Source organism: Colius striatus, chromosome 18 (assembly GCF_028858725.1).
Source record: "Colius striatus isolate bColStr4 chromosome 18, bColStr4.1.hap1, whole genome shotgun sequence".
Classification (NCBI taxonomy): Eukaryota; Metazoa; Chordata; class Aves; order Coliiformes; family Coliidae; genus Colius; species Colius striatus.
The window spans coordinates 323407-347941 of record NC_084776.1 but is presented as its reverse complement, the minus strand read 5'-3'; the positions used below and the strand labels follow the sequence as shown (position 1 = coordinate 347941).

Genomic DNA, 24535 nt, shown 5'->3' with positions numbered 1-24535 from the left:
CTAGCAGTTTTTTCACTCAGTAAGAAACACCTTGTATTTTCAGTAACAGATTGAACCTTTTATTAGGCCTCGTCAGAAAAGACCAACTTTGAGATATTACCTAAATCGATATAAAGCAAAATCAGTCTTAGCCACAAATCGAGATGTGAGAATGTTTGAAGCATACACCAAGAGGAGGAAGAAATGTAGGAAGCTGAACTAAGTATGCATCTCACTCTTCATGTAGGTTGCTGTCAAATATTCACAGTTTTACTACTGTACTCTTATGCCAGTTCTGAACAAAAAACTCATTTTAAGATAAATTACCCTTCCTATCACAACAGCATTTTGGTGTCTGTATATTCCTTAAAGAAATTAATTTCATGAATATGTTTAGTTTCAAGTGGATCATAACATTCCTTTAAACATTATAAACATTTTTTGAGACAGTGGGACACTGTAACCAAGCTGGAGTTGAGATTTTTACTTAGAGCTGATTTTTTTTCTCCCGCACAGGCCACTTAATTCCATATGAGTACACAGACTGACCTGAAAATTGCTCTGCCACTTGTGGGTCTGGAGTGTTTAGTGGTACAAATGTAAGACCGCTTGGTTAGGGGTTACTGGAACTACAGCCCCCTCAAAAAAAGACCTAGTTTCCAATTTTGCCGATGCTTGTAATCCCTTTTTTCTTCATGGCCAGGAATAAAATTAAAGACCAGTTACACATTAAACTGATACCAGTTCCTGATTTCAGCTGATGAAATCTTAACAAAAATTATCTGCATACAGTGCAGTATTTTAAATGCAATTAGAATTTAATTCTGACTTCATAAAGAGCTGAGGATTGTCATGAAACAGCAATTTGTACAGAAAGAAGGGATGAAGCGGGTTAGTTTCATGTTTGCTTTTCAGGTTGTGAGTTGGCACTTTCAGAGCATCTTGGAATGTGCTGTACCAGCCAACAGTCTGGGCACAGTTGGTGATGTAAGGTTGTAGTAGTTTTGTTCAGCAGCTATTCCTGAGATACCTTGATTGGAAAAAAAAAAAGAAAAGAGGTCTTTCAGACTGTACATGTGTAAGAGATTAACCTGCAAATCCCTGGGCAGAGTAACATGATCAAATACTTCACCGAAATCTAGCCTACTGAATTAGTTATTCAGAGTGACACAGAAACAAGGAGAAGGGACTAAAGCTGAACGGGGGATCTGCTGGATCTAAGCTTACTTCTTTACTTACAGGAAAAGATATGATTGTTGTCTTGAATTTATTGTTTCATCTTAAGTACAGGTAGATTTCTTTTTTTGATTTTTTTTTTTTTGCCCACTGCTCCTTTTAAACACACCAGTCTACAATGCCAATCTTTGAATGACCTGAAGTGTCTCATTTTTGTTTTGATTCTCTGTTGCTAATTAATACCTATTAGTTTCTTGTGCCAGCATTGTTTTTCAGCTTCAGGAGCTCTTCTCCCTCCCTGGAGTAATCACATCCAACTCTAGTCTCTGATTTATTGGATTTGTAAGTCCATCTCTTCTTGAGTGGTCTATGCAAACATTCCCCTTCTCTTCTTAGTGTCTTTTCTGGCATCTGCTTTAGGGAACTGACTTTTAAACTTGCACAAGTAAAGTAATTTTATACACTATTATTGCTGATGTTCAGTAGTTCATATATGAGATTTTAGGGTAGGAACCACAGGAGGTGAGGCAAATGCTGTGAGGGATACATGGAACCGTTGAGCAGTTACCAGTCCTGCTCGGAGCTTTCACTTTCTTAGTAAAATACAAATACACCTTAAAATTGCTGAAGTGACAGCTTGTCTTCTTCCCATGCATCTAGGAAACGCCTGGAAGAAGCTCCGCTGATGACAAAATCTTTGAGGGAAGCTCAGCTGAAGGAGAAGTTAGAGCGTTACCCAAAGGTAGCCTTTGTTGTTTTTCTGATCCCTCTGGCTAGTCCAGTCTCAGGGGTTGAGTAAGTTTGGGAATTAGCTGTGAGCAACAGGATCTTGAGCTTCGTCTAGGAAGACTATTTCACCGTGAGTGATGGAGCAGTGGCACAGGCTGCCCAGAGGGGTTGTGGAGGCTCCTTCCTTGGAGGTCTTCAAGACCCGCCTGGCCATGTTCCTGTGCAACCTGATCTAGGTGAACCTGCTTCTGCAGGGGGGTTGGACTGGATGATCTCTAAAGGTCCCTTCCAACCCTACCATTCTGTGATTCTATGATTCTATGACTTTTTGAATTCCTGTCCCTGTTAATTGTGGGACTTGCATCACACTTGTGCCATGTAAGATCAGCTGACCTGTACCAACACGGCTGAGTAACAGGCGATATAGCTGCTTTTATTTTGTTCCAAGTATTTCAAAACCCTTACGTTGTGCACATGATTCTGTATGACTGAGCTTTCCTCTATCTGCCCCCCCTTTATAGACTCTTACTTTTGGATAATATCTCATTACAAGTTAAATGATAAAATGTTACAGACTGGAGATATCTTTCCCTGCAAATAGGGGCCTGATGCAGTTTTTGTCTTTGGTCCTCTATGGGATTAAAAAAAAAAAAGAGAGACAAAGTTTCCAAGTTAAGCACTTTCTGACCAGTGCTGGAAACAGAATGGCAAGAGTTACTTCAGATCTGTGACAGGAAGATACCTGCTGCTAGCAGCACTGATACGTATGTACCTGTCCATGCCTTTCTGCTTTGTATATCACTTAGCACAGAGAGCTCCTAATCTCTGAGTTAAGTGCTGCTGTGTTGGATGCCATACCATTTCTATACACTAGCTGTCTTACAGCCTTTGAAAAGCAGACAGCCCTTGTTCTCTGAGGAGCAACACAGTAAATCTCAAATATTTCCTTCAAAAAGACCCCAGTCTTTCATGCAATCTCTAAGACAAGGACAGGTGTTACAGAACAGCCATAAACAATTGACCTAATGTGCTTTACTTCTGACTTAGGTGGCGTTGAGAGTCCATTTTCCAGACCGTCATGTTCTGCAGGGGTTCTTCCTTCCTAGTGAAACTGGTAAGAGCAATCTCCAGTCTCTGTAGCTGCAGCTGATCTCCCTTAGTTAGTCGCATGACAAAAGAGAGTGGCTCTCTTTTGGGAGCAGGTGAAATAATACTGCTCTGAAAAAGCAACATTAGCTAGTTACACAGTCCTTATGGGGGCCCCTGAATGGTATGAGAAAAGAGTCATGGGTAATTAACTTAGTTAAGGGGAGTTTGTTTCCAGTAGTACTTGATGGAGACTGTCAGACTATTTGATGGCAAAATATTTGTGCTCAAGAAGTTGCCTTGCTCTCTCTGTGTCCAAATCCTATGTTACTCAGAAGAGTTTGGACACTTCCTCTATGTTAATGCTTAAAATATTTTGGGCAAAAAACACCACCACCCCCTCTCGATCGAAAACAAAACCAAAATAACAGGAAGAAGATGCAGCTTTACATACTGTAGTAAGAATACAGGGGATGAACCTTTCTGCCTCCATCAGTTCACAAAAAGCATTCGGACTATACACCAGATAGCTCTTACTGTTGTTAGTGGAGATCCTCTTACTCTCAGCTGGCAGTGATGGTTACCCACACAATTGTTTTAATGCTTTTATATGGAGCAATAACTAATAACTAATCACCAGTCTCACGTGACTGATCTCTGCAAATCTTGCAGATGCTATTGGATTTCCTAAGGAGAACTTCACTGGTATCTTTCCATTTTGCTAAGAGAGAAGTGGGTTTGGGTTGGTTTGTTTGCTTGTTTTCTCCAAGATTTTTCTAATATTAACAGTGTTCTTTTTGGGAAAAGACAATCTACATACATTGTAGAGGACAGTTCTGCTCTTAGAGGTTAGTCTTTTTGCTCAGCATCTGAGGAAATGAGTGTAATTCAGCAAACCATTCTCCTTTTTTCACAGTTGGTGTTTTGAGAGACTTTGTAAGAAGACACCTTGCAGATGAAGACTTACCATTTTACTTGTGTGAGTGTGCTATTTGTAATATTGAGCCTTACTTTACAAAGCCTGTTCCTAGCTGTGGTGCATATGGGATCTGGTGATACCGTGAGATGTGACCTGGGGAGGAATTCCTTCCCCAAAGACAGCGTTGAAGTGGAAAGAAGGTAAAACATGCTCTCTTAGCCACCTTATGTTTCTGCCCAGTAATAGCCTATGTGGGCAGTGGGAATGTGTTACTCCTTTAAAAGAGCAATAATCCTTCTCATACCTGCTGTATTTATTGTTTTGACTGCTGGGTGGTCCTGTTTTGTAACTTGTTTTTTAACTTTAGTTGTTGCACCTCCCAGAATCATCTTGAACAATGAAAGTTTGACACTTTTTGAGGTAAGAACTCATGTGTGCTCTGTGTTTCTCCCTGACTTGCTACTTTTAGTTACTTTTGTAAGAAGCAGTATAATGTTGTTACCCCTGTAGGCTTCTGTGTAGCCAAGACTAATGGAAGCAGGTGTTTTGGAGCACAAGCTCTTCACCAGAAGAGGTCCACCTTGTACAGCAATATGCACGGGCATATCGTTGGCACGGTTGGGGGGGGTTCACATTGTTTCATACCTACACTCAGTGCTTTATGGAGTCTGAACTGTACTTAAACTCAAAACATTATTAGAAGAGCTGAGCTGATGTGAATTTGCTATGTCTGTAGCTGGACTGGTACAGTAAGAGATGTGAGGCTGGGTTTGGATAGGCAGCTGCTGTCAATTTCTACAGCAGGAGCTAGAGGCTATATTAGACGAAAGTCAGACTTGTTAATCTGACCTGATAGCTTAAAATAAATTCTCACATAGTGATTATCAAATCAGTTATCTTGTATGTTGAAGAATACATACTTTCTATGTAACTTTTCTCAGAGGCTGAAAGATTCTTGAAGTTTTTTGCAGGTGCCAAGGTAGTCTTTGAAGTCTCAGGTCAGAGATTCTTGATTATGTGAATCACACATGCGTTAAGAAACTGGTGGAGTGATTTTGCCAGTGACCCTGCCTGAAACCTACGCTGTTGAGAATGTTCTGTCATTCAGAACTTCATGGACGTTTTAGAGTGATGCAGTGAAGATCCTTTGAAGGGTAAAGAGTCAAGCAGGTTGTGGTGAGAGGTTTTGCTTGATAACCCCAGGGAAGCAGAAGGCATGGGGCAGAGAGAGGGATAGAGAAAAGGACTTTTCAGGCAGCATGGTGAATTAGGTAGGGATTAGCATGCCTCTGAAGTTGTTTGTAATGGAGCTTTCCAAATTCCACAACTTCCTGACCAGGGCATGTGGAAGAGATCCACATGCAGCTGCTTTTAGACTATTTAATGCTCAGGGAGCAAAGTGTGAATTTCTGTGTTCGCAGTGGGAAGTTTCTCCCGTTCCTGATACCCTGTTAAGAATTCTTTGCTAGAATTTGAAGTTTTGGGAGTGGTTTTGTTGATGTTGGAATTCCTTGTATTGTCACCATGCCTGTCATAGGTTTAGCTTCCTAGGGACTCCTGAGCCCCTTGGGGGTATCTCAGCCCTGTTTGCTTCTGTAGTTCAAGAATTGCTGTGCAGTAGCTTTCCTGAGTCTGAAGCACTTGGCTGTGTCACACAATGGTGCAAAGCCTTGACTATAGTACAAAACTGTGACTGTTCAAGATATCATGCTTGAAAGCTTGAAATCATCTCATTACTGAAGAGTGGTCAAAACTGAAATGATCTCCTTCCCAAAACTGAAAGTATTCAGAACAAAATAGGTAATAAAATAAAGAATATCAAGTGTCATTGTATGAAACCAGATTTTGCTTGTGTCATGAATACTCTGTGTGGATCTGGTCTCTTACCTTAAAAAGGAACTGGTAACGGTGCAGAGAAAGGGAATGAAATCATCAGAGGTCTGGAATAATTCCTGCATGAATTAAAACTAAGTAGGCAAGGGTGACTGTAAAAGAAATAACATATCAAGGAGAAGGTGGAAGGAGTTGATTTCTTACTGTCTGCAGTACAACAGAGAGTGGCATCACGTGAGGTGAGCAGGAGCTGAACTAGATGGAAGAAGGTAGTTGTTCACGCAACACAAAACTGAAGTGGAGGGTTTCTTGTCACAGGGTGCTGTATAATAAAAGTGTAGAGTGGTTCAAGAGAATTCTAGCAATAAGGGAAGATGTGTCACTGAATTGGCAAGAAACAGCAGAGGAATTGATTGGTGTGAGGGATTACATGATTACGTGAAGAAATACATGACTGTTCAGGGTGAGGTGTAAGCAGGAAAAGGCTGCAAGGGGCTGAAGTGACTTGAAGGGGTAAAACAGTGTGAAGAGAGAGAGCAGAACAAAAAGTGTGCCTGGACGGGGTTGGGTTCCACTGTATGTTGAGAATTTTATATTCTGGGGCAATGGCTTTGGTACTGCCAGGAATGTGTGCTGGGGAGTAGCACACAAGCATGTGCATTAAAGCCTTGAGTTTGTTTGATGTAGTTGGGTGTAAAGTGGCCATTACGTAAAACGGGTTTGCAGATTGGAAGAGCTGTGTTTGATGCCAGTAGCCATGCCGTGTAGCCCGTGTCCCTTGCCTGCGATCTTCAGCCCTTTCAGGTCATGGTCTGTTATGGCAGGAATGATTCTGTGTGTTTATAAACATTTGATTTGGATGAAACATCAAACAGGACAAAAACAACTCTTGCTGAGAGCTTGTCATACCATTCTGGTTACCCGTACTGTTTGTCAGACACCACAGTGCTCTTAACTTACTAGGATGGTGTCTTATCCCAGTTCAGGTCAGCTGGTTGTGGGTGAAGCTTTGCTCCCTGTTACCAGTGTAAATCCTTTTTCATCAGTAACTTGCCTTGAGTCTGTGAAGGCCCTGGGCCGTAACATCTTCTGCTGGGATAGGCTTTCCCTTCCACTGCTGTGGACCTGAGGGCTTAACAGGGGCTGAAGGGGGCTTTCTTCTCTGAGGAGAAGCGGGTGTGGAAGGTACTCTGGCTTTTGTGTCCTTGGCAACTGTGTTATTGTTGGATGTCCTTTTTATAGGCAGCTGTTACTACCTGAGCTGCATTGCCTGAGCTTTGATGCTCTTGGTAGAAATGACACTGGCCCAGACCAGGAGCAAGAGAGGTGATATTTCTGGTATTGGGCCAGATAGGGCAGCACTGAGGGCAGGACTTGCTCGCCACTTCTCACTTGCTCTCTAGTATTGGTTTCCAAACTATGAAATCTTCAGTCTGGGAAGAAGTTTGTGCAGGTCAGTATCCACAGAGCGCAGGGCTGAGGGCTGCAGAGCAGGCTGCAGTGCCTGGTCCCGCACTGGATGGGGTTAGGCTCTGTATGGGTGGGTTAGGTGTAGACTTTACCCCTTTCAGGCATCATGTGATCTATGGAAGGGAAACCTTTTGTACTTCAGTCAGAGCTCCTCTTCTGTTTCCATTATCTGGAAGAGAAGAGATGAAAAGACAGAGCTGCTCTGTTTAGATAGAAGGCATGGGGCTAAGGTATTTTGTAAAATCTGTGGCTTTCGGGCTGGGGGAAGAGGATCTTTTATGCTAAGAGGACCTTGCAGTTCTCAGCAATAATGAAAAATGTTCCAGAGTGATGATGTGTTTTGGTATCTTAGAATCATTTCAGTTGGAAAAGACTTTTAAGCTCATCAACTCCAAACACTCACCTAACACTGCCAAGCCCACCACTAATGCATGTCCCTCAGCACCTCATCTACAAGTCTTTTAAGTATCTCCAGGGTTGGTGACTCCACCAGCTCCCTGGGCAGCCTGTGCCAGTGTTTAACAACTCTTTCATTGAAAAAGTTTTTCCTATTCTCCAATCTAAACCTCCCTTGGTGAACGAAGTGCTGCGGAGCATACAGTTCTCATGGATGTTGTAGGGAAAAGAGAGCACAGGTAAAGTCATGGAACCGCTCCTTTCTCGAGCTTTTTAGAGAGTTTGGCGTTGGTTTTGTTTTTTGTTTGTTTTTTTTTTTAAGGATATGCAAAAGGTTGAGCAGGGGAATTGTTGATCAGTAGTAGAGCTCTTTAAAATTGTATCAAGTAACTGCCAAAATTCACAGCTTTTGCTCCAGGTGCTGTGTCCATAGTGTTGGCAATAGCCTCTGGAATGCTTTGCACCTGATGTGGTTCCCTTACAAAGATGCTTTCAAAAAAAAAAAAAAAAGATGGCATTTAATTGTAATGAGATATTTCTTAGGTGGTAAGAAATCTAAGTTTTTGTTCAAAACAGGTTTTCCAAAGCAGATACTACCACGTATCTATCCATCCATTTCAACCTTTAACTTTCATATTTATCGAGCTGTTCACTCTTTCATACACTTCTTGCCTGAGCAGAAGATAGCATACCAAAATAGAGGTAGGAAGCAAAAGCAATCATAAGGAAGATTGCACAGAAGTCTGATTATCTCAAGGATAACTATGAGCTGTAATTGAAATTGTAAGAGCTTTAGAGTTCCTACCTTTAAAACACGAGGTTTTGTCCAGTTATCCTGTTCCATAAATGCTTTTCCATTTTTTAAAATTCAGTTTGTTCTCCTTTTGTTCTCAGGGACCTGTTAGGTTCACGTTCCCCAAACGTGATGTTCAAGCTCTTGAGAAACAGAAAATGATAAATAGTTAGAAAATCAAAGAGTAAAGGAATAGAAGTTGGCTTGTGGCTTCAGCACAGTTCATTCTTGGTTTTCTAGGTCTTGTATCTTCTCGAGATGTGTGACAATGACATGCATTTACGTCATGTCTAAATGTTAGTGAACTATTATTGCTTTTAAGTAGGACTGTGGCAGAGAAGCATCTTGTTGTTTATTACCATCAGTTTAGTCATGGGCTACTTAATTGCCTTGTATTTTGTCCTTTTCTTTGGGAGATGCCTTGGTACATAGGGAATTCTAGCAGCAATCTGCAAGGATATGGTAACTTGATGAATTTCAAAAGGATTTTTCTAGAAACTTAGAGCCTACTTGAGCCCAAGCACAGAGCGTTCTGGACATGAACTACTGCCAGCCTGGATGTTTTAGAAACCTCTTGTCACAGAGCCTGTGTGATTTCTGATGGTATCACACTCCCACCCTCTGCTAGGGTAGAGGATGGGGTTGGTTGTTCCGTGGTATGACTGGGATTTGGTTGTTTTGGATTGCTTGTCCAATGTTAGACATGAATCACAGAGTTGCACCTAGCTTTCCCAGTTCTTTAGTTTGCAGTAGGCTATCCTCCTCTCTATAGAATGCTTTGGTACTGTCTATAAACAAAAAAATGGATGGTGCTTGGGGCAGTAATGTAAGCACTTTTGAGCATGGAAATATTTATAAATGACTGAAATTTGTGCTGAGGCCAGTAACAGGAGTCACTGCAGATGGTAGAGTACCATATTATCAACACTCTGCTCTCTCTCTACGCTGTCACTCTGTTCAAGCTGATAAGATTGGAACCACATTCATTGCATATGATCACTTACAATGACGAGAGAACGTCTACACTGCTAGCAAAACTAGGGGAAAAAAAAGACAAATGTTTGCCAAGATTCTTGGGCTGAAAGAACTGTCTGAAGCAAATTCTCCTGAAATGTGTGTGTATTTACAGTATAGTGAGCACACAGATTGGCAGCAACATGGAGTTTTTGGAACCTATAAAGACTTCAAGGCATTGCTTTGATTTTTTGTTATTGCTGTTTTTGCTGGCTGCTTTACCCTCGTGTCCCTTGAAGTGTTTTATAATGTTCTGCTCTCCAGAACTGATCAACTGCAGGCTTCCCTGTTGTAGCACTTGGCTTTGGGTTCCTTATAGCTCTGGTTGCTTATTTGTGTTTTTCTAGGCTAGCTGAGCTTTTCAGAGTTGCTTCTTAGCTTCTTTCTCCTCTCAGAAACAAGCATTTGTGTTAGGGGTATGTTAGTGGAAAAAATCATTGTTTGCTGAGTTAATACTAGGAAAGAGTTAGCAGAAGGTAAGAATACCAGTCACTGGAAAAGCCAAGGCAGCAGAGAGCAAGGGGCTGTCGTCTGTCTTGTGGAGGGTAAAAGGAGTCCACAGGCTTCCACATAAACATTTGAATCTTCCATCAGATCTTAGAGTGCACTGAGTGTAGAGTGCTCTGGTGTGTACAGTGGAGCAGAAATCCAGAGGAGATGTTTGTTCCTTTCTTTGCCTTTGGTTTTGTTTTCATGTCCTATGTTAATGCCACTTTGGGCAATACATCTGGCGTGCTTGTTCAGTGAAGCTGACTATGAATTGAGCGGTGTGAAGCCTTCTCTGGTTTTGGAAAGAGTCTGAATGTAATTTCAGAAACAATTACTTCATCAGAGTCAGTCCGTCAGAGGTATTTCCATTGTCAGGCCTTGTGGTTATTCCACTCACCAGGGAAGAAAATTGCAATTAAGAGTGAAATTAATCCAGCCCAGAGGACGGCATTCACCTTTCTCTGTGAAGTCTTAGCCCTTTACTTATCTGATCAGGACTTTCTCATCTGACTAGATTTTGTTAGCACTCTTTACCTCCTGTTTTTCTTGTGAAATCCGTTAGCCATGCTTGCAAAGGCTGTCCATGCTTGCTTCTTATTCTGGCTTCAAGGCTTGGTACTTCGGTCCAGGTGAGTCCTTCCTTGTGTGACTTAGAGTGGAAATTCTGCTGCAAATGTTCTCTCCTCTGCTGTTAGTTTCGGAGGCCAGATCTTTCTGATCTCAGCTTAGATTCAAGGAATGCTCTTTATACCTGGATTCCTTCTTAAATTTCCTTCTCTAAATAGTACTTTCAAATCTTATCTTTGCCCTATGAGTTTTAAAGGTCCCCTGCTCTAGCTGGATCAGACCTCCTCCATATTGGCTGCAGAATATCTATCTTCTTTGGCAGTTGTAGTTCACATTGAGCAGCTTTGTTCTCAGGTTATAAACACAAACCACTTAGTCGGTTTGCCCCTTTCACCATGACTGTGATGTTTATTTCTGTTTCAGCAATGCTTTGCAGTCTTACTGGAGAAGCTTTTGATCCACCGGCTTTCCGGTTGAATTTTCCAAGAGCTAGTTTATGTGTTTGGGGTGTGTGTACTGTGCAGTATTTCATGTTGGTAGCTTGGATTTCTCCTTCCATGCGCGTGTTCCTTTGAAGTGCTTATTTTCTTATTCATCTTTTAACATCAAACTAATAGCAGACCTGTGGCACTCTAATCTTTTCAGATCATGTAACGGAAAGAATGCTTTTCATTCTGGCAGCTGCAAGTTCCCTTTAGACAGCAGTCTCTGCCTGGTCTGAAAGCATCGCTCTGTCAGTGAACAGAATAGCTGCATGGTAATAATATATATGTATTCTGTAATACTCTGTTCGAGGATTTTTTTAAGGTGTTTGTCTGGAGATACCTAAGTGAAGGAGGAAATATTGAGACATCATTTCAGGAAGTTTCTGCCTGAAGTCTTTTCTGTGCTCTAGAGAACAAGTTACTAAAATGTGCAGTAGAACAATGCAGAAATGTTTCTCTTGTGTATCACCTCTGGATTCACAGGGGAATACTGTTCTAGTGTAGATATTTTTATCACAGAGTGCAAGATGCAGGAGCCCCAGGATATCACTCTATGGCCAGGATGCCCTGCTGTCACAAACCACGCTCACCACTATGGTGTCTGAGTAACTGCACTCTGCGTGTCTCAAGTAAAGCTTTGAGTTACTTAGCTGCAACGTTTCAGACTAAATGTGGCTTTATGAGTAACAGACTGGTCTTCGGATTTCAGAAATGGAAAGTGTTAATTTAAACTCCTGTGACTGAACCAAGTGAATCGATGAAGCTGTGTTTAGATATTTTTAAAATCGGAGGAGTTGGTCGTTTGGGATGATACTCCTGAAGCGGGGAGGACAGGGAGCAGGACATTGGCTTCCTCCAGTTCTTGCCTCATCGGTGACTTTGTGATCCTTTCAGAGGAATGCTGTCCTGTGATTAAGGCCTTGGATGGCACTGTGGAGACTTACATATTTAGTTCTCTTTTCTGCTACTGCCATCCTGTGTGAATTTGAATTAGTTACATAAGCTCTTCAGGTCTCAGTTTTTCATCTGTACCAACCTCCTCCAACCAAATGGAACCCCCAAAACCTCATACTTTCTTATATTTTTATTTCTAGTACATGTTGCTGCTCAGTACATATATATAATTACACAATTGGACAGCATTTACAATTTCATTTCTAGGTGCTATTGCAATAAAAATAGTAATCTGTGTATTGTAACTGTGCCTTGCACAAAGTGATTTGAATGTTACAATTTGAGAGATGAAAAGCATCTATTTTCCCGGTCAGAATGGCATTGTATCCTTGTCAGGAAATCAAAGCAGCAAAGAAGAGAAATGCTAGATATTTGATTATAGTAACTAACTGTTGACTTATTCGTGTTGTAGTAATTCTTTGCATATAATTGAATGGAGTTTCTTGAATATTTGTTTCAGACTGTGATTCTTTTGGTCAATCTGGCAGACTCAGTGTGGCTCTTAAGAAGTTTCTGTTTTGATTCACAGCTATTCTTGTAAGAATCCTATGCAGTGAGGTTAAGAACTGCAGAGCTGTTGTTCTATATTCTAACTATATTCTCAAGTCAGCTGGTATTTCCTCATTTGTGATAGTTTTCAGGTGATGCTCTGCTCAGGATTTGATCCTTGCATTCTTAGCAGTGTTAGAGAGTATGAAAGGCTCCAGCTTTGGGTTCGTATGTCTTCCTGGACCACAGCTGCTAAAGCCTTCTCATCTTTATGCCAAGACATTCCTTGGCTGGTGGAATCATTCCACTTGTTTTTTTTTTTTTTTTATGTGAAATTGGTGCTGATTTAAATACTTTTGTATTACAAAAAAATCTCAGACAGCATTATGTTCTGCCAGTGACTAGTTAGAGGATTCCTGGGGTGATGAGTGAGATGTAGCTAGCTGCCTCTGTACTGAATCCTCAGAAAGTGATGAAATTGGGATGGTACCTGAGAATTCTGCACAAAGGAAGCTAGACAAAGGCCTGTATGAATGAGCCAACTGAAGAAAAGGAACTTTTTGTGTAAGAAGAGACTCTTATGTTGGCTGATGCCTAGGAGAGGATAGGGATGCAGAGAAAACATGAGAAGGAGGTTACATTCTCTATACTACTGACCTGCTTTCTGGTTCAAGTTTCCTTCAATTAAAAGATTTTGAACTGAAACATTTGGACTGATGTTTTGCCAGCAGTGAGAAATGGTTGTGGATGTGGAACCTGAAACTTAGAACTATAGTTATTTGTCAACCTGTGGGTAAATAGGGTAGAAGTTTATACTGGGGCATGTTCTGTCTGTGTGTTTGTCTGGTTGAGTGTGTCTGTCTAGCTCTTGGTCCGTGTTTCTAACTCTCTTTTTCTCTTTGTGCCTCATGCAGGCCCTGCCGTGAATTTTCTGTGACCCCTTGGGGCCATTCCCACATGAAGCTTTGATGTGTGTGCCCAGTGCTTGATTGACAAGGAAGTTTCAGTGGTGGCAGCAGGGAAACGAAAAGGGCAGGGCTTTGAACTAAGGGGCTTTGAGCTCTGAGATGCTGTGCTTACTTATCTCCTTCAGAATGTTAATTATTTACCAAGATAATTGGTTGGGAGGGGAAAAAAAAGAGAGAGGAGGTTATTAAAAAATTCCAACACTAACACGCTACAAAAACCTCATTTTCCAACTTGCAGCTGGCATGAAAAGGATGTTGTGTGTAAAAGGGCTTGAGTTGTATATGTGTGTATGGGGGGGGGCTTTTTAAGGCACCCATTTCCTAAATAGAGGGATCCCTTCAGACGAATGCAGCGGAAACATCAAAGCTCTTGCAAGAGTTTTCTCTGGAGTTTCTAAACTGTGTCTGGTACTTTTAATTAAAAAAGTTTATGGAGAGCCGTGCCTGGAGCAGGCAACCTTAGGCCATGTTGACTGAGGAGTGAAGTGTTAAAAGATCTAATAAATAATGATTTCTGCTAAAATGTCAGTCCAAGGATGTGGAGATGCCTGGCTGCTTTAGCAGGGGCTGAGACTTGAAGCAGACTGACGAATGTCTCCCTGCTTCAGTCTGACGTGGTGTAAGCCATACTGTATGTGAAAGCCTACTACAGCTTTTGGATTAATGCAAAAAAGTGGTAACACCACATACTCATTTGAAGTTTGTAGTCAGGAAGATAGGTGAAGCTGTTTCAAATTGCCTTCAGTTAATACAGTTTTATCAATGTCTGTATTAGGCAGCAATCCACAGACTCCTCCATGAGGATCAGGGATCCTTTGAGTTCTGGTAATTGCTGTGCTGGATCAGGTCCAAGGACCGTCATTCTAGTATCCTGGCTATGCTGGTGATGGCAACAAAGGTTCAAGGAATCTCAAGAGTAGGCAGCCTGCCCTGCACAATTCCCTAGTATGCATTAATGATACCAAGTAGGTCAGTTGCTTGCTTTTATCTATTTATGTTTTAATTGAGTCAAAGCGAAAAATTTCCTGTTGTTATTTTGCCGGGGTAAATGTATCAACATTAATGAACACGTTCTGGCTATGACAGTACGTACCTCTTTTACACTGCCATGATTTGGTTTCTCTACCTGTCTCTTAGTATAAGGCCTTCTGAAAGATTAAATTAGTTGATTCAGCCAGTTTCTTTATGTAGTGTTAATCCCTGCAGGAGTTTTTCCTGTGTTGCAGGATATCTCTGTCCTTTTAGCTGTGCAGTCTTACCAGGTTGTATTTTGTTGTTGATTGAGAACAGTTACTCTCCTTCAGTCTTCCTGGTGATGAAACTGATCCAAAGAAGTAATTGAACTTCTTTAATTGGATTAATTAATTTTGATACACAGAATCATTACAGTTGGAAAAGACCTTTAAGATGATCAAGTCCAACCACTCACCTCACACTGCCAGGCCCATCGCTAATCAAAACCATATCCCTCACCACATCTTAGTGGCTTGAACCTTTCCCTTTATGTTACTTAGGGGCAGTTGAAAATATTTATTTTGTTTACAACTATGTGTTCAGTAGGTCATCGTTTGTGCTGCTGACAAATGACTTCTCAGCAGTATCGTGTCATTTAATGTATCAGTATGTTTAACGTAATTAATGTTTAGTACTGAATTTTAGTCAGTATATGTTTATGCAGAGGTAGTTGAATAAAGCTATTTAGCCATGACATAAGAGACTGAGTGTACAGCAATGAAAGGAGATGATGATGAGAATGGCCATTGTCAACATAAGTTTTTAAAAGCTTTATAATTCTGATTTATTGCTATTTAAAATTAGAGAAACGCAAATGAACTGCAGCAAGCTGGATGCTGTCAGGTGCATTACATTTTGAGTAACTTGAGAGACATCAGTTGCCATCTCATTCTTCCTGTGTGATGGGTATACACCTTCAAATGGGGGAAACTGTAAAATGGGAGACAGTGTAAAGGGTAGTAACTTTACAGACAGGTTAAATTAGGAACCAAGCCTGCTGACTAGAACTATAGACATTTCCATTTATTTGGGTTTTGGTTTGTGGTTTCATTATTTTGGGGTGGTTTTTTTTTTCCCCTGCAAAGTGTGGTAGTTGATAGATAGAATGGCAAAAGCTGATTCTGTCTTCATTGCACTTCTAAGTTGCAGAAGGGAGAGTTTGTTCTCCTAGATTATAACCTAATGGGAACTCTGTTGAATGTGGGTTTTTTGTGTATGTGGTTTTTTTGTGTATGCTTTTGACCAGAAATTGCTGTAGTGGAGCACTGAAAAGGTAGGTAAAGAGATAGATTTCAAAGTGCATAGCTTTCTGGGGCTGTTCCCGGTGAGACAGACAGTGTCTCCCATCTTTCCACTGATGTGGTCAACCAGGGCACTGTGGCACTGTCCTTTTGTCATAGGCCTTTCTATATGGAGACAGGACGTATGAGATCACAGCCTCAATAAGTTTACATACATGGACTTTCTTTGACTTGATTCACTGCTTTAAGACCTATAAATAGGCTTTTATTTAAGGTGTGCCACACAGTAGGTCAGAGAGGAATTGTTGAAAAACATAGATCTCTTAATGCTGGTGTTCTGCTGGAATTAGTTCTGGCCACACTCTGTTATTTTTATGTGGTTTGGAGGTAGATACGTAAATACAAAATAATCATTAGTAACATTTGTAGATGAAGCCTAAGATAATCAGGCTGATAAATGCAGACATGAGAAAGGCAATCCTGTAGTTATCTAGGTCACATAATGAGCTAAATGGATTAAAAAAATGTTTGAATGTGGTAGTTATTCTGTCAGGAACTAGGAATTCAGGCTGTATTTGTAAAAGAGTAGGCTGCATCCTGGAAAGCTGTTGCAATTAGGCAGCTTCCAACTAGAGTCAGTGTATAGCTGTAAGTGAATAATTTGAAATAGATTTCTGAGGGCATAGCTGGATTTTCCTTCTCTTACTATCAGTACTTAGGTCTTGGGAAATTCTTACTCATACTCATGCTCTCTGCTCAGCAGTGGAGAGTGTGAGTGAAACATAATGTCCTGAGACATTATATTATGGGGAGAGAGGAAAGCAAATGGCAAGTCTTCAGCTCAATGAGTACTTGCTGTACAGGTCTCATTATCTCAGTGCAGTAGAACAGATCACCGAGTTTTGCTTCATATATTACTCTGCCCTGTGCATTAGCTAGAGCTTAGCCTAAGCTCTGCCCAGGCTCGGCCGTTTCTGAATTCTAGATGTTTCAGCTCGAACTCTGTCAATTTGTCTGTCTAACCTGTTTCTTATGTTCACAGTGAACTGTGAAAGCACCTACAATCAGTGATATCTTCTTTTCCCCTTTTGCTGCAGGCTAAACTTTTTCCAACCGCTGTCATTCATTTTGGATCTGAGGAGTGCAGGGGTGAGTGGATTTCCTCTGTCTTCAGTTGGCCTTGTAGCTCCCATAGTAGAACCAGAAGAATTATATCCTTAGGTTTACACTTCCTCCAACAAAAGATAGTGCAGTCATTGAGAATGGTGGGAAATGTTCCCATTCTGAAAGGCTGAAGCTCTTTCAGAGCTAGCATGGTCAGTTCACTAGAGCACAAATGTAAACACAGTGCATTTCTTAGGAGATTTGTTAGGCTATGGAGTAGGCATTGTCTGCCATGAGGACAAGAATGATAGAACGACTGTGTAGCAGGAAATCCTGTTGTTAAAAATGTTAACTAGACAAATGACTATGAAACAAACACTTTTCAGACCTCCTATTGTAGCGGACTGGCTGCAGATGGGAGAACAGATCTGAATCTTTGATTCTTTGACATCTCTGGCTTAGAATCTCTGTTTCTCTCAGAGATTAAAGCATGCTTTGGCTTCATGGAAAAGTTTCTGAGGTGCAGTGAGTACTGAAAGAAAACGTCAAGATCTTGAGATTTGAATGATGAAATAGGGCACCTTGAGTTATGAAAGAAACTCTGTTCAAAAACGGTTTAAAAGTGTCCTTTGTCAGTTGGGGGAAGGCAATGGGGACAGCGGGTGTTTGCTGCTCTGAGAGCTACAGGACTCTATGGTGGTTGGAGTCTCTATGTTACTAAACAAGTGTTTGGGTTTCATTTTTAAACAGATTGTTACCTGAAATCAGACCTGTTGAGCTCTGCAGTGTCACCTTCTGCGGCTGATTTATTAGTAGCCAGGTATGTTGGGACTAAATAGAGTTGCAAATGGGTGAACATTTCAGGGATGGGAAGCATGAAATGAGCCCGTCTTACTACAAAGAAATGTGTTCTGGAGATACTAGGACTTAATTTTCTCCTGAAGCTCATACTTGACTTCATAATTTTTTTATTCTTTCTTTGCAAAGTAGAATTTCATTGACTAAATTAGGTAAATCCTAGGGCTTTTATAATGAAGCTGAATATCAAGCTGAATATAAGTTTGAAGGTGGTGGTGGTACAAGCAGCTATTATGGAAAAAAATGGAACTTAATTCTAATTGTTTATTTTCTTCCTCAGATCTCTGTCCAAACCATTAGTTCCTTCTGCTTCATCATCTTTAGAATCAACAGCTCCATCCCTATCTGAACCCAAAATAGTAAGTGACAAAAAGACCGATGAGCAGTCAGAGCCAGCAAGAGTGCACGGAGCTCCACAAGTGTTGAGAAGGGCCCCTGGGAAACTACCAAAATGGCTGAAGCTGCCAGGTATCATGAAATCAGAGGGAACTCTTCTCATTCTGAACTCCCCGGAAGGACAGGTTCCTCTGTGCCAAACATGTTGGATGTTCTTTAAGGTGTCAACATAAGGCTTGCAGGACATCAGGTTCAGCACTAACCAATCACAAATCAGGTTGTGTCTTAAACCTCAACCTTCACTGGAAAAGTACCTGAATGTGTACCTGAACACAGGCCCTGGACATTGTTGAGTCTGATGTCCGATCCGTACGCTTGCAGCATTTTAAACTATATTCTAGGCTTAACATGTTGAGTTCTTAGCTATGCTAGTGTAGTTCAGATACTAATAGGCATGATACTCTGCATACCAAGGGCCCGTGACATCTGTTAAATCTCTTGCTGTTCCTTTTCCTTTGCTGGTATAGTCTGGTTTAGTACTTTTCTTTCTCTCTTTTGATATTTTGGGTGTGGTGGGGTGGTTTGGTTTTTTTGAGTTGGTCTTTTCTGGTTTTAATCTTCACTGCAAAACAGTAGTGGTTTTCCATAGTTAAGATTGCAACCAAGTTTCCATTAGGAGAGATTCTTTTTGGTTTACATTGATCAGAAAACTTCAGCCTTATTTTTCATCCCAGAACCAGTAGCTTGTGGTTTTATGTGAGAATTCATACAAATTCACACAGTTTTAATAGTGTGTGGTTTTATGTGAGGATTCATACAAAATATGAAGTCACTAGGATTCCTGAAGTAAACCATTAGCAATATTCACTTTTTGATGCAGTGACAAAGAGGAGGAGGGAAAAAACCCAAAATATTCAATGGCAATAAACCCGGGAAGAATTATATGGAATTCTCTGGCTAATAGTCCCAAATGTTAACTTCCCGAGTGAGAAATTTAGTGTTTGATTCTTGAAGATACTGTGGGGCCATCAGCTCCAGCAGGCTTAGCATAAGGTGTGAAATGATTGCTGGAAGGGTGCAACAGGGGGTTGGTGTGTTTCCCTGCTGTGTCTGGTCTGGTTTAGAGGGGTACTGGGATACTGATGCAGATTGTGTGGGAAACAGGATCTTTACTGTTTCCAGTGTGCTTGAAACATTCCACTGAAGAGTAGAACTGAGCAAAGATTATCTGGATAAAGTATGAAATAACATCTCACCTACATCTGCAGGTTACTTATTAACAGCTGATATGAAAGGTTAATAACATGCTCTAAACATCCAAATTGATAATATGTAGGATGAAGTTCCCTGCTCTGAAAGTTATCATGTATTCATGTGCTACCAGACTGTGGCCTGAGCACAGCAGGGTCTAGAACCCTCAGCAACCAGATCATGTTATTGAGAAATGATACAGTGGAAGTTAGGTGGCTAAGTGTTTTAATGCTCTTACGTTTATTTTATAGGTGGGAAGAGGTGAACCATTCTGGGCTGTTGGATCAGTGAGCTGTGCCCCTTTCCTCAGGAACTTTTTCAGAATGTGTAAGAAGCTGTTGGTGGCCCTGGAGAGATCTAATCTATATGAACATTAGTTATAAATATAAAATTGCTGTTTCAGATGCCACTTTCATCTTCTGGAGGAATGGAAGGCTTATTTGTGATCTTCATGACTACAGAAGCAAAGTTAGAGGTTAAATTTGAGGTCTGTTGCATGCAAGTAATACAAATAGAGAACTAAGGGGGAAATGTACTTTCCGTGAAGGATTTTTTTTCTATGCATATCTTTAAATTCATTTTTTCCTGGTTCTGCCTTCAGAGATAACTTGAGTCTGTCTGTCTGAATCCTAGAAACAAGATACAATATGGTTTAGTTTTACCTATAGTTGTGCTGCCTAGGAAAAGACTTCTCTCTGCTCTCTGGCTGGGATTAGTGCTGCTGCTAGTTCTGGGCATATATGTCTAGAAAGTGGGTGAACAGGAAGCACTTAGGTTACTTAAAACAGTTCAGATGGGCTTTTCCTGTGAACCTCTTGGTCCACTGCACTTGTGTTGTTCTCAGTTACCGGAAGCTTGTTAACAAAGAACACAGGTATCTGTGAAGGGAATGAATGCATGTGGAGTTTTTCTGTCAGAAGCTCCATGTTTTATTTTCACTACGTGTCATTAACATCAATAATTACAGCTACAGCAAGGAAAATACTCCATCCAGTAAAAAAAGGTCTCTTCACGGGACCTTTGATCAGTGGACTTCTATCACTTGAGCATTTCCATGGCAGAGTAGCTGTGCTCTGCTCTGCAATTAGTGTAGAGTGGGAAGCACTAGTCCAGACCTTTGCCTCCTGTAGATGTTGTATGGGAATGAACATTGTTGGTTAGAGTTGCACTTGTACTGGAGATGAACTCTATAGTGCCACAGTAGCCATGGTGCTGTATTTTATTGGAAGTCTTCTCCATGGATCAGTGATTCATGTTGGACAACTGGGGTCCCACGTTACGGTAATAACATGTTTTCCATTTTCTCTGTATAGACAATTGTTCCCCGAACTACATGGGCATCTGCACAATTTGTAGATGTAATAAAGCAGAGTGGCCATGGGAGGCCTTTCTGTCGGTCTCTTTGATAGTATGCTTCTTCCCCTGGTACTCAGTTTCTCTGTCAGTTCGCAGGAACCTGCTCCCTTTTCAATGGGCCTGTCATGCCTCATTCCCTTCCTCCTATTTTTTTTTTCCCCAACAAAGCAAAACAGAGCTTTGTACCATCTGAATGAACTTCAAAGTGACTAGAAAGGGCACCCAGGGTTCCTGGCACTCGTCACTGTCTCACAGCCTGGCCAACATTTCCCTTCAGGTCTAATTACTTCCAAATGCTCCCAGATGCTTTGAAGAAACTCAGAGGGAGGGGGAGGCATGAAAGAAAGGTGGAAGAGGAAAAAGGAGACTCAAAGTGAAGGGAGCAGACTGCTGTATCAAAAATGTTGATTTCTGATATGACATCCAAACACAAACAGGAAATGTGTGCAGCTGCTGGCAGTGGGGAATGCAAGAACACTGTGTTCAGCTGCTGCTCTACATCCCCACCAGGGACAGTCAGCCCTTCTGTCACTTGACACGCTATAAAAATACACTACAGCAAAACAAAAAACCATTAAAATAATGATTAAAGTTTATTACTTTAGCAGATCAGGTATGAGCTGGGCCTACTCTCCACAGGAATATCTGTATCCTGGTTCAGGTGCTATGTCAGACTTACTCATTCCACCAGTCAGAGGTAGACTGTAGCTAGGGCTGCTTTGCTGAATTTATGCAGGATATATCAGGGGCAACTAATAGCCATAGCTAATGACCAGTGACGATACACTTGTGCTGGTGGCTTTGACTCACAGGGTTAGAATAAAGACAAGCAATCTGGCTGAGGTCGTAGCTTGCTTTCGGATGTACTAGTCTTGTTTTTTGAAGAGCACAGCACTATGTTGCTTTGCTGAGCTATTTTGATTCCACCAGTTTTGACAATGGGCTAGCACTGTAACTATACCTCTGATATTGGAACACAGAAGGAAAAATGCAGGGACCTGAACAGCATTATTATTACTGGGGCAATTCCATGGGTTGAGTGAGGCTTTATGTTGCTGTGTGCATTACCTCAGTCACTTGTGCCCCTTCTTATCCCTTGTGTAACTCTGCCATGCATCAAACCCAATTTAATCTACTTCTCCTTCAGGAGAGTGAAAAATTGGTACCTTAACAGCTAGACCAGAGGACTTAATTCCCCTTTCCTTATGCAAAGAAGAGGTAGTTTTAGCTGCTGTTATTAAAATACTACTTTACTACTACCATTCACATCAGCAATCCTCTTCAGTCAAGAATCCTTGTGTATAAACCAGGTATGTTGGGGAGAGAACTTCAGCCTTTTTAGGGTGGCAGCACTGAGACCTGTGTGTCATTAGGACTCAGAGTAGGGGGAGAGATGAGGATTTGAAATATATAAAAGGCAAAAAAGGAGTGAATTATTTAAGAGGAAGATGTCCTGGTATTTAAAACTGCAGGCTCTTCACTGAGGTTGTTGCTACAAGGATTCCTACTTTGACATAGAACAATATGCAGATACCTGATGAGCTGGAATTCATCCTATACCACTTCTGTGTAGTAGCTGAACTCATCTCTGGGGATTTTGAGCATTCAAAGGTAGTATTACTTGCTTTGATGATATTTTCTGTTGCCTTTTTTTACCATATGGTTGTGGGGCTGAAGGCTGAACTAGGTCAGTTCCTTCGCTGGTTTCATTGTACAGCTGCACAAACAGTTGCCTTGGCAAAGAGGCTGCAGGGCAGAGGAATGGGGCACTGCTTAAGCTGGTACTGTCATCAGAAAGAACATGTATTAAATTGTGGTTTTAGTTGAAGTCTCCAAGCGGCCGGTGTCCTGAGCGATGACCTTGATAGCTCTGCTGAAAGAGTGCAGTGACCCCCTGAGCCTCTGCCTGCTACGGCTATCAATGGGAAAAAAACTGTTTGCTATTACGAATCATGAAGAGTGCAGCCCTCCAACAGCAGCCTGCAGTCCTGCAGACACGCTGGTGTCAGCTGCTTTTCGTGCAGCCAGCTCCATATTTCCCAACAAAGCCAGTTCAGTGGTGTGGGTCCTGACTACATGTGTAAGGTTTCTTATTTCACAGCTTTCCCCCCCAGCCCCCCCGCTGGCTGAGGGGCCAGGCTGTCCCATGATGTGGGATTCTAACACATGCTGTTTGTTATTCTGTCCTTTTTCCTTTCGTCCTACAAAGATTTCAAGAAGAGGGTGGGTGAGGGGGAAACTTTGCAAGTCTTTGAAGCAACTTGACTTTTAATGATTAATTGCAGCAAAGAGCTTACACAAGGGAGGGAGACTTGGTTTTAATTTATTGATGTTTCTTTGTGAGAACAAATTTATAGCAGAGGGGAAGCAGCTTCTGAGGAGAATATCAAATGGTTAAAAGGTTCCAAGCATTCTTTGATGTCACAGCCCTGGAGAAATACTGGAAGGTAGTGAGGGACAGACACTGTTTATTTATAAAATAAAGATCAGTTACCTGCTTTTGGCAAGAGCCTGTGACTAAGCTCCTGTTAACAACCTATTCATTAGACAGGCTTGGAGCTGGACCTAAAGTTTCTGCCACAGCTGCCTGCTGAGGTGATGAGAGCCTGAAGCCTGGACAACATTTCCAGACATTAAATCTTTCCATGCCTCTGTGAAGCAGCACCTGTTTCTCACATTAGCTGAGAAGGCAACAGCATCTTACCGTGCTGTGAAGTATGGGCTACTGTTAAAGGAGTAATGGAAGGCAGTTACACACTTGGCCAACCCAAACAAGCATGTGGCAGCCTCTTTTCGAAAACAGCATGTGACAGCATCGCTGCCTCGGGCTTGGTCATGCTCGGTGAAGGAGAGAGAAGCAAAATTGGCAGAGAAAGAAAAAGGTGACACTTCTTCCTAGACCTAGACTCTGAGGATGAGCCAGATGGTCTCTGTAAGGTCAGGAACTCCAGCTGGCAGGCCACACGTGCTTCATGAGGCCTCTAGAAATCTAGAAGCTGTAAGGAGAGAGCAGTAAGACGGTCAGCATGTCTGCTCGGTCCCTGAAACGTCTCCTGAGAGGAAGAGGATTAAGCTGCTTCAGCCTCCATCCTTATCCTGTTGAAGTACAGTTCAGCTTCCAGTTACATACCAGCTGTGGCAGCACTTTCTCTACATGCTCAATGTCTACTTTCTCCAAATCCTCTGCTTGAGCCTGGCGTGCCGCTCGTGCTGCTGCTTCTACAGTACAAGCAAAAAGAGTTGTGAGAGGGGTCTGAGAGATATTACCTGTGAGGCCCTGACAAGGTGTCGGGGTCTTTTTTTCACTAGCAGGAAGCAGCAGCCCCAGCTCCCTCGGGGAGGCTGTCCCGGGACGCCGGAAGGTGCAGGGAGGGGGGTCAGGGCTGTGGCCGCAGCAGCCGGGGGCTGTGTGTCCCCTCGAGCCAATAACGGGCCCCCCGGTGCCAGTTCCGGCCGACCCTGGGTCCAGCCCTGGGAGCAGGTTCCGCACGCTCACCGCGGACGAAGACCTTCAGCATCTCGGCCATCAACAGCTGCGCCTCGCCGTTAACTGCAACGACAAAGCGCTTACGGAAGGCCGTGGCCCGCCCCGCCCCGCCGCCGCCCGCGGCCGCCCCGCTACCTCGGATCCTCCCGTCCCGGAGGTGGAGGCGGAGCAGCCGGTCCACGGTCTCCTGCGCGGAGAAGAGCGGATGAGCGTGGCGGGGGCGGCCCGGGCCGCGCGACCTCGCCGCCCCGCAGCCGCCGCCCCGCAGTCCCGCAGCCGCCCCGCAGCCGCCGCCTCGCAGTCCCGCAGCCGCCCCGCAGCCGCCGCCCCACGTCGCCCCGCCGCCGCCCCGCAGTCCCGCAGCCCCGCCCCGCAGCCGCCGCCGCCCCGCAGCCACCGCCCCACGCCGCCCCGCAGCCGCCGCCCCGCAGCCGCCCCGCAGCCGCCGCCGCCGCCCCGCACCTTCCTGAAGCCGCTGTGCCGCTGCTCCATGGCCGCGCGCGGCCCGGCCCCGCCCGGCGGAAGCGGCCGCGGCGCCTGC

General features: G+C 42.7%; 2 protein-coding genes across 3 annotated transcripts in view; one reads left to right on the top strand and one right to left on the bottom strand.

Annotated features, from left to right (window-relative positions):
- The window catches only part of ASPSCR1 (ASPSCR1 tether for SLC2A4, UBX domain containing), a 42400-nt gene extending 19386 nt beyond the window's left edge, over positions 1-23014 (top strand). For both annotated transcript variants that reach the window (XM_062010553.1, XM_062010552.1), the window contains 8 exons: positions 1816-1897; positions 2932-2998; positions 3887-3949; positions 4257-4309; positions 16700-16751; positions 17457-17526; positions 17845-18032; positions 19403-23014. In XM_062010553.1, coding sequence (XP_061866537.1) covers positions 1816-1897; positions 2932-2998; positions 3887-3949; positions 4257-4309; positions 16700-16751; positions 17457-17526; positions 17845-18032; positions 19403-19416 — 589 coding nt within the window. In that variant the 3' untranslated portion in view covers positions 19417-23014. The remainder of the gene's footprint in view (positions 1-1815; positions 1898-2931; positions 2999-3886; positions 3950-4256; positions 4310-16699; positions 16752-17456; positions 17527-17844; positions 18033-19402) is intronic.
- On the bottom strand, positions 22815-24531 carry CENPX (centromere protein X). Its single transcript, XM_062010554.1, has 5 exons — positions 24457-24531; positions 24130-24181; positions 24004-24057; positions 23638-23726; positions 22815-23503 (listed from the first exon to the last, which is right to left on the bottom strand). Exons 1-5 carry the CDS (start codon positions 24484-24486, stop codon positions 23489-23491), a joined length of 240 nt encoding a protein of 79 aa, XP_061866538.1. The 5' UTR covers positions 24487-24531; the 3' UTR covers positions 22815-23488.
- Positions 24532-24535: the final 4 nt, after the last annotated feature.